Below are 10016 nucleotides of genomic sequence, written 5' to 3' on the forward strand. Positions count from 1 at the left end.
AACTCACATGTGCCAAGGCAAAAGGGTGGATGGCAAGATTGTGTCCCAAGACCACAAACAACTCACGTCCGAGTTCATCGCTTACAGGCTCTCGAACTCAATATCCACACTTCCAACAATGAGCGTCCAACATGTCATTGACCTTGTGAAAGCCATCTTTCATTACCAAGTGAAATACGGCAAGGCATGGAAGGCGAAGCAAGCCGCATTTAAGATGTTGTATGGTACATGGGAGGAAGCATACAACCGAATCCCTAGGTTGTTGTTAGCCATGGCCGCGACAAACCCGGGCATGGTTCATGTGGTCGAGCCTCATGGGCACCAAACAACGGTTCATGAAGGAAGGAAAGTCAGAGTATTTGGCCGTGCTTTTGGGGCGTTCGAGCAATGTGTGAGGGCTTTCGAACATTGTAGGCCGGTCATCGCAATTGATGGCACGTTCTTGACCGGACAATACAAGGGCACCTTGTTGGTTGCGATAGCAAGTGATGCCAATAACCGGGTGTTGCCATTGGCATTTGCTTTGGTTGAGGTGGAAAACAATGACAACTGGGAGTGGTTTCTGCATCTTTTGAGGACGAAGGTGTTACCCGCTCAAAGGGAAATTTGTGTCATATCGGATCGGAATCAAGGAATTCTTAACGCCGTGGAGATTGACATTCCCGGGCATGCTCCGTTGCACCATCGATGGTGCATGAGGCACTTTTGTTCGAACTTCTATAGGGCATGTGGCCTTAAGGAGTTGGCCGATGATCTTCAAGATTGTTGTCTCGCTTTCTCCGATAAGCGCTTCGCCACTTTGTACAACAAATTGCTCGCACACAAAAAACTTGATCCCGGGGGTCAAGACTTTCTCAATAGGCACATTCAATACCGGAACAAGTGGGCACGTGCTTTTTATGAAGATGGCCGGAGATACGGTCAAATGACAAGCAATATGGCCGAATGCTTCAATAGGGTGCTCAAAGGTGCACGTGGATTACCCGTGACGGCAATAGTTTAATACACATTTGACAAGATGAATGCGTACTTTGTAAAGTACTCGATGGAAACCGATGCACAGATAGCGGGTGAGAACCCACGGAAGTACAAGTACAAGTTCCCACCCAAAGTTGATGAATGGTTGCTATTTCAATCACGGAAGGCGGACTCAGAAGAAGCTATATTATATGACAATGAGGAGTGGAAGTACGAAGTGAAAGAGCCAGGAGGAACCACAAACGATGGCCGGCAACATGGAGGTCGGGCTTTCAAGGTGTCGTTAACACAATGTGATTGCACTTGCGGGAGGCCATTGTTGCTTCATCTCCCATGCTCACATTTGTATGCCGCCGGCCGCGTTAGGAATGTGGACATCAATCACCCACGCACCGTGAGGGAGTCCCAGTTCTCAATCATGACGGTCAAGAAAACATGGGCTCCCCGCTTTCACCCATACTTTGACCAATCACAATGGCCGGAGTATCATGGAGTTCAACTATGGCCGGATCCGGAGTTGAAGGTTGTTAAACGGGGTAGACGTAAGACAAAGCGTCTTAGAGGTGACATGGACGGATGGGGCCATGGTGGGCGCCGCGAAGCGGGCAACGACCAATTCCAAGAGCCTCGTGAGAGCTCCCGTTGTGGGGAGTGCAAAGGTCATGGCCACAACAAAAGAAAATGTACGAAACCAAGGAAAAGGTCCAAGAAAAATGATGCAAGCACAAGCCAACATGGAGCTACACAAGGGAGCCAACCAAGTGGTAGCCAACCTAGTGGTCGCCAACCTAGTGGTAGCCAACCTAGTGGTAGCCAACCAAGTGGTAGCCAACAAGTGGGAAGCCAACCAAGTGGTAGCCAACCTAGTGGTAGCCAACAAGTGCCAAGGCAACCAAGTGGTACCCAACAAGTGCCTAGCCAACCAAGTGTTAGCCAACCTAGTGGTAGCCAACAAGTGCCAAGGCAACCAAGTGGTAGCCAACTAGTGCCTAGCCAACCAAGAGGTCGGCAAATTGGACTTACAAGAGGCCGTGGTGGTGGTAGAGGTGGTGGTGGTGGTCTCGGCCGTGGTGGTGGAAGAGCTCGACGTGGTGGTAATGGTCGTGGTGATGGTCTCGGCCTTGGTGATGGTCTTGGCCTTGGTGGTGGACTTGGCCGTGGTGATGGACAAGCGCAAGTTCGTTATAGAGGAATGTTTGGATACCTAGATGGACCGTGAGACCGAAGCTTCAGAGGTGCAAGCTCCTACAAACAAACAAATCATAACATTACATATGGGGCATTTGTGTTTGAACAAACATACGAAATTCATAACACCGGCCACTTTCAGTATTACCCGCTGCTGCACCGCCATAGCGTACGACCGGTGTTGATGGTCCCAGTGATCATCGAGAAGCCAAACCATCCTAACAATTTCAACAAAGCATTCTTGTCAACACGATTATCTTTTCAATTCAAAAAAACTAAAGTACGCCTACTACATGCAAGATCCAAAGCATATGGTGCTTCCCCCTACTTGGGCCTACTTCATACAAATAACATGTCAATCTATGTATCCAAACTATAACATGTCAATCTACTTCTCCATACAAATAACATGTCAATCTACTTCTTCATACAAAAAACATGTCAATCTATGTATCCAAACTATATAAATAACATGTCAACCTATCTATCCAAACCACATTCTAATCTAACAAAGGTTCCCCAAATCTAATATACGCAAGATTCAAACAAAAGTTGCCCAAATCTAATACATGCAAGATTCAAACAAGGGTTCCCCAAATCTTCAAAACATAATATTTTCTATGGATAGAAAGAAGGGGATCGGAGGAGAGTACCTTCTACGATGGATTGGTGAACAAATGCACGGACCAAATCGTCGGATCGGAAGGATTTGGGAGAGGGGATTGAGAGGGGGAGTGCAGATGGCCGCCGCCCTTTTTTTTGTAACTGCCAATGGGGAGGGTGGGGGAGGAGAGGGCTGGCGCGTTTGCATATAAGTCACAGTGCAGCGCCTAGCGGCTAGGCGCTGCACCTTACACGTGCAACGCCTAGCGGCTAGGCGCTGCACATTACAGGTGCAGCGCCTAGCTCGGAGGCGTTGCACGGCTGGGTGCGGGCCCGTGGGCTGCCACGGTGGATAGTGGTGCAACGCCCCGGAGCTAGGCGCTGCACCGTAGGGTGTGGCGCCGGCGTGGCGGGCGCTACACAAAAGGGTTAGGGGTGTGAAATAGTTTCGAAACCAGTTCATTCTGTGATTTGCTTTCGATTATAGGTCAAAATTGTCAAATTTGCCCGTAATGCGTCGCCGCGGCGATAACCCCGTGGCTTGGCTCGCCGGGTCCCGTCGAATGAAAAAGGACCAGACAACAGTGGCAGCGGGTGCAGAGCGCTGCGACATGGAAAAAGAAAGGCACTGACTCTTCTCTTTCTCTCTCTCGATCGAGATTCCAATGCTAGTGTAGAGCAGACGAAAAATATGGCAGACAATAGACGAAGAATCTGATGATCGGTGGAAATGATGCCGATGCTGTTTCCCGACAATGCTAGAAGAATCGGAGCAGGCAAAATCGTCGTTTGGATACGATACGATGATTGATGAATTGGATTATGGCACGAATCTAAAGCACGGCCTTTCAGCGCCAAGGTTTCTCTGTCACTCAAAATTCCTCCCACACACTGACACACACCAACCAAAGTAGTAGTAGTAAAGCAGGTGCATTAGTCACACACACTCATGCAGCACACATACAAACAACATCACCTGTCAGCGCATTAGATCTCTCTACCGCTCGCAGTCCAGTAGTAAAAGACACAAGAACTTACAGGCAACGAGACAAGAACCCAGACACAGAGTTAGGCCTTCTCTTCCTCGTGATCAGGCTGAGCATCAGCTGTTGCCTTTCTCACAAGGAAGATGGCCCACCACAGGGTACCTCTCTTTAAACTTCTCTTCCCAGTCTTGTAAAACCTCCAGTTCGTCTGGGCTCAGGCCTTCCAAGTCTCCAGTCAGGTCATTAAGGTCAAATGACATCAATGCCAGGGCCCGAGATGCATCCCTCCCGGCAAACAAGGAGTATGGTCCTTGAGGTCCATAAAACAGCCTGAGCTCAAGAGAAAATAGACAACTGAGTCATCAATGATCAACAGTTTGCATTGTATTGTATACACACCATGACACAAGCAAGATCTTACTACTTCGAGAACTACCTCGAGGACATAACAAGTTGTGTGATAGTCATCAGATGGAATTATACATCTACACAAATATCTTACTTGTGCATTATATCACAGATAAACAAACTCAGCTTCGATTCCTCATGCAGATGTGGACAGCATGTTCAACCTAGTATTAACATCTACTCCCTCCGTTCCTAGATATTTGTCTTTCTAGAGATTTCAACAACTGAATACATACGGAGCAAAATAAGTGAATGTACACTCTAAAATATGTCTATATACATCCGTATGTGATAGTCCATTTGAAATCTCTAAAAAGACAAATATTTAGGAACGGAGGGAGTAATACAGTGCATAAGTACCGAGCTTATATCTGAAACTCAGATCCACAAGACGCCCCTTGCAGAAGATTGTATCAAGGATTCAGACCTATATACCTAATTTCTTGGCCGTACTTGGGCCAAATGAGCACCAGCTAGAGAACTGCACTACAAACTCTAGAGTCAAGACAGTCTCAGCAATGAATAAGAATATGCTTGCTGTCTGTTGAAACAGCAGACTCACAAGATGAATAATAGTTAAACAAAACAATGACTTTAAGGGTAACCGACACTAGCTATGTACTAGTGTACAGCTAATTGTAGACATCAGGACAAACAATGCCACAATAAACTACAGTACCAAATGATTTCACCAACTAGAATATCTTACAGACAAACGTGGAGCATAACAAGGAGATGGCACATGATAATTATGATCAGTAAGACAACAATCATGTGCTTCTGAAGAAATAAGGTGGATACAAACAACAGAACATTGGCACTATAATAAGAAATGAAGAAACTAGAGATAAAAATAAGTGCTACATCACATTAAATACAGAGAGCCTAATATAGTAGTATAAAAAGTGGTGCGGAGTTAAAATACAGTCCACAATAAATATGATATCATTTTAACCAACAGTTCTCAACACTTGTTGTAGTTATTTTCCTAATATTAACACAATGTGAATGAACATCTGGACAGATTGCAAACGGAAACTTCACCCCATCAAATCATTATACCAATGGATAGTCTTCGTGAAAATGGAGTACAGCTTCAAAGCTCCCAGAAGTGGTTCAAAGAGAAAATTTTAAGCACAACATGTTCTTTTATTTGACAGTCTACTTGAACCCTCTCTCTCTCTTTTCCTACTGCATCTAAGGGTATAAGGACGGACAGACAAGTACGGTACAAACATTCGTTGTATTTTATTTACATTCTAAGAGTTCCATTTGATTATTGGAGATATTAAATTTACAGTGTTAACGAACGAACACCTTGAATACTGTCGCTTAAGTCAGTTAACCTGTTGTTGTAGCTAAAATCGACACGAGACTGACGCCATAACCCATGTAGAAAAGTGATTGAGAGCTGAGAGTACAGACTACCAAGGGCGGAAGACGAGGTAGGGCGAGGTGGGGCGCTCGCCCTACCTTGATTTCTGGGAAATTTTTAATAGGTATTTACGTATACAATCAGCAGATCACTAAATATCGAGTTGATCGCCAAATTTCACAGTAAAACTTTTTACTGGGCCGTGAATCCTAGACACCTGACTGGGCCGTCACAGACTGGTGCCTTCGCTCGATCTACTCGTCCATGCAGGCCACGCATGACACAACGCCAGGCTCCAGAAACCTCGATTGAGCAAGAGTAAACACCACGCACGCACGACTGACATGTGCACATTAACCTTTGGTGTTTTTGTACCTAGGCGTGGTGACTGATGAGTGAGTTCAGCGTGTATCAGGCTCTCACTGATATTCTTCGTTTTTAGGAGAAACTTTCTCGAGTGGAACTTCAGTGTTGTGTTCCCGTGAATCTTCTCTGAACCGTTAGTTAATAAATGCCTAAAGATCGGTGTGCTGAGTATCAAATCGCTAAGGGCTTCTTTAATCTGTAGGATTTTTTAGAAACACCGGAGTAGAAGAAAATAAACTATAGGATTGCAATGCCATGTCTATTCGAATAAAACAAATTATTTGATTGCCTTATAAATAAAACAAAGGATTCTTTCAAACAAGAGCGTGCAGATGAAAAGTTTGCTACGAAAAATATAATGCAAAGCAATTCTATATCTATGTTGGTTTTGCATCATTTATTTATTTATTTTTTTGGTTTAAGAGTTCGCCCCGCCTCAAAAAAGTTCCATTCTCCGCCACTGAAGACTACAGAATATTGTCTATCATGTCCATTGACTATAGTCCAGTTGATCAAATACCCAGGTGCTTAGATGCACAAGGTACATCTTAAACTCCCGGTCTAAGCATTCAAGAATAACCAAATGTCTAGCAACACCGTGACAACAAAATCTATTGAGAAGAAGCAAATCCATAGAACCATATTGGATTGCTCAAATCCTCATTACATGTGTGAAGTTCACCATTTTGCACTCCACCAATTGAAGGGCAGCAAGAGACTCCTATATTAGGAGTATAACATCAACACCTAAAAAGATCCAGGCCTTCATGTCTCAATCAAATACTCCCTCCGTCCCAAAATAAGTTTCTCAACTTTGTATTAGCTTTAGTATAAAATTGTACTAAAGCTAAGACACTTATTTTGGGACGGAGGAAGTAGAATTCAATGGACTACCACGTCACCAGTGTGATAATTGCCTACAGTTACTAGCACAGATTAGGTATGTTGCTTCTATCTGTTCCTAACTTAGATCAGCTCTTTACCACTCCATATTAACGTGCTTTGTTTATAGTAGAACTGCTTCTAACTGATAATCTTAAATAGTCTAGTCTAGTTACTCAAGGTTGGAATGATTTACAATGTTAAATTCAGCTCATGCGCGTATCTGTCCACACTGAACCCTGACCAAAACATAGCACAATGGTACTAGAACACAATATAACCCTCACCTCCCGCGCGAGACGTCGTAGACCTGACCGCGGATGGCGATGAGGATGGACTTGGCTGGATCCTTGCCGTCATACGCCCTGAGCTGCTCGAGCGTGATCTCGCCCACCTGCACAGGGTCCGGAAACAGCGGCACGAACGGCTCCTCCGCCTCCGCCTCCGCCTCCGTCACCTGCTTCTGCTGCTGAGGCGGCTGGGGATGAGCCGCCGGTGCGGAAGCGGCGGCGTCTGGGGCGACGAAGAGGGTGGAGACGATGAGGTAGGTGGCGAGCATGAGAGCCAGCACGGTGAAGGCGGCCGCGGGTGAGAGGCCCGTGTAAGCCTGCACGGCGTCCTTGATCTCCTGCGCCGCCATAGGGGCTCGCTGGAGCTTAGGGCTCGGGGGGCTCGCAGAGGGAAAGCCTGGGTACCTGGGTTTTGGGGGAACGGGGGTAGGTGCGCAGGGTGGTTCTGCCGCCGGTGACGGATGTTGACTCGGCGACCTGGGAAGAATGGGGAAAGCCGGCGGAGTCGCCACGCACGCCGCACGGCCCTTTTTTTTCCTTTCTTTTTTGAGACAAGGAAAAGTGGGTGGTAGTGTAATTCTTTATTTTTTTTTAAGACAATCTCGTGAAGCTTTATTCAAACCACCATAATATTTACAGGGATGAAACGAATACTGTCGGGTTGGCAAAAGATAGCCCGGCCGGGCACGGTGCTGCTGGGCCTGGGAACCATAGGCGACACAACAAGTAGCCCTACGGCCGGGAAAGCCGGCCCATAAAGACATTTTTGTTCCGGATAAAAGTGCACGAAATGTTTTTCTCAAAAAAAAGTGCACGAAATATTTTTCTTTTTTTCATTCTGATGAAGTGTGCACTGATTTGCATCTGGTAATTCGAAGACATAAAAGCAGATAAAACACTATAATGAAATATCGTCTACTATAGATTAATTCAGGATCTCACAACATTGGAATTCTACAAATGATGCTTTAGGCGGAAAATAACACGGGAACTATATGGATCCTGCAAGTGTTTGCACAGTAGTTTTCTTGATTTTATGTGTAAATCAGGGCAATGTGTGCTGAAGGGCCATAGAAGATTCAATACTGATTCGTGTGAGCTATAACTTTTCTTTCTTGTTTTTTGCGGGGTGAGCTGTAGCTTTTCTTTTTGTGTTGGTTTGGTGCTGAAATTTGAGATGGGCTCTAGGCCCATGTAGCAATTTCTGAAAAATCTCTAAGGGCCCATGTGGGTTATATGGCACTAGGTGTAGTGGGAAGTTTAGTCCCATCCCGGAAGTGGAAGAGGAGTTGGACCTCCTTATAAGGGTTTCTCTTCTACATGCTATTGGAGCTTGAGAAGAGAAGAGGCCCTCGCGCACTCCTCCTCCGCCGCGGGCGCGGGATTGAGCCGAGCCGAGCTTACACCTACGCGAGAGTTCTCTGACAGCTGGGCCACGACGTGGGCTGTCATGGACTCGGACGTGGGTCGAGCCCACGTCTCTCCACGCGGCTGCGCCTATAAATGTGCGGTGTCTCCTAACCCTAGCCGCCACCGTCATTCCCTTGCTGCTGCTGCCGCCGGTCCCGCTCCTACTGTTTTCTGTTTTAGCCATGCTAGCGTTGTACGTAGATCTTTCTGCTATTAGCGTAGTATGTGCTAGTTTGACTGAATATCAGTATGCGATCATATGTGTCAATGTCATGCTAGTGATTTACTCGTGGATTAATTTAATCGAGAAATTGCCTATTTACTCAACAATCCAAAAACCTATTATGTGTAGGAATTTTTCGGCAAGTGGCTTTGCCGCTGCACTGAAACCGGATAAGTTTACCGGTACATACTTTAAGCGTTGGCAGACTAAGACCACGTTATGGCTCACGGCTATGAACGTGTTCTGGATCACCGGTGTCTCCACGGGAACGATTGCTCCTGAACAGGAGAAGGCGTTCAAGGAGGCTACCGTTGTGTTTCTCGGAGCAGTTCTTAGCGTGATCGGAGATAAACTGGTCGACGCATATTTACATGTGCATGTCGCCAAGGACTTGTGGGAGGCGCTCGAATCTAAGTTCGGGGCAGCCGATGCCGGAAGCGAGATGTATATTATAGAGCAGTTCCATGATTACAAGATGGTTGAAAACCGTCCTGTATTGGAGCAGGCTCATGAGATAATATGCATTGTTAAGGAGCTTGAACTTCTTAAGTGCGAGTTACCGGGCAAGTTTGTCGCGGGCTGCATAATCGCTAAGCTCCCTAATTCCTGGAGGAACTTTGCCACCACTCTGAAACATCAGAGGCGTGAATTCTCTGTGGAGGATGTCATTGGCCATCTGAGTGTTGAGCAGAATTCAAGGGCAAAGGACTCGCACGGAAAAGGGGCCGAAGGGACTTCTGTCGCCAACATGGTGAACCAGAAGAACTTCAACTCCCACAAGCCCAAGGGAAAGAACGGTGTCCAACACAATACCGACTTTAAGAAGAAGGGTAAGAAGACCTTCAAGAAGAACAAGAAGGACGAGGGCTGCTTCACTTGTGGTTCGGTTGAACATTGGGCCAACAAGTGCCCAAACAAGTACAAGAAGTCAGGACAGGACTCCAAGTCCGTCAACATGATTGTGGACAACAATGAGAATGGTGCACCTGGGTACGGTAATTTATTTACTGTTTTTTCAGTGTTTCAGCCCACCGATTGGTGGGTGGACACAGGTGCAGGTGTACATGTGTGTGCTGACATGTCATTGTTCACTTCTTACCAGGTCACAGGCCACGGGTCCGTATTGATGGGGAATGGCGCGAGTGCTTCTGTTCATGGTGTTGGCACGGTCGATCTGAAGTTTACTTCGGGAAGGATCGTGCAGCTGAAGAACGTGCAGCATGTCCCCGCCATCAAGAAGAACCTCGTTAGTGGCTCCCTTCTATGTAGAGAAGGGTTTAAGTTGGTTTTCGAGTCTAATAAATTAG

General features: G+C 46.3%; 1 protein-coding gene across 1 annotated transcript; it reads right to left on the minus strand.

The window, feature by feature from the left end:
• Nucleotides 1-3557: 3557 nt before the first annotated feature.
• On the minus strand, nucleotides 3558-7625 carry LOC123097620 (probable steroid-binding protein 3). Its single transcript, XM_044519409.1, has 2 exons — nucleotides 7074-7625; nucleotides 3558-4085 (listed from the first exon to the last, which is right to left on the minus strand). The coding sequence occupies exons 1-2, from the start codon at nucleotides 7424-7426 to the stop codon at nucleotides 3872-3874; spliced, it is 567 nt and encodes a 188-aa protein (XP_044375344.1). The 5' UTR covers nucleotides 7427-7625; the 3' UTR covers nucleotides 3558-3871.
• Between the last annotated feature and the right edge of the window lie 2391 nt (nucleotides 7626-10016).

Source organism: Triticum aestivum, chromosome 4D (genome assembly GCF_018294505.1).
Source record: "Triticum aestivum cultivar Chinese Spring chromosome 4D, IWGSC CS RefSeq v2.1, whole genome shotgun sequence".
NCBI lineage: Eukaryota > Viridiplantae > Streptophyta > Magnoliopsida > Poales > Poaceae > Triticum > Triticum aestivum.

Bases quoted from the DNA above. Each gene is read 5' to 3' on its own strand.
- LOC123097620 (XM_044519409.1), bottom strand. From the start codon at position 7,426: ATGGCGGCGCAGGAGATCAAGGACGCCGTGCAGGCTTACACGGGCCTC. The intron at 4,086-7,073 runs GTGAGGGTTATA...TCTTGAGCTCAG, and splicing joins TACGACGTCTCGCGCGGGAG to GCTGTTTTATGGACCTCAAG.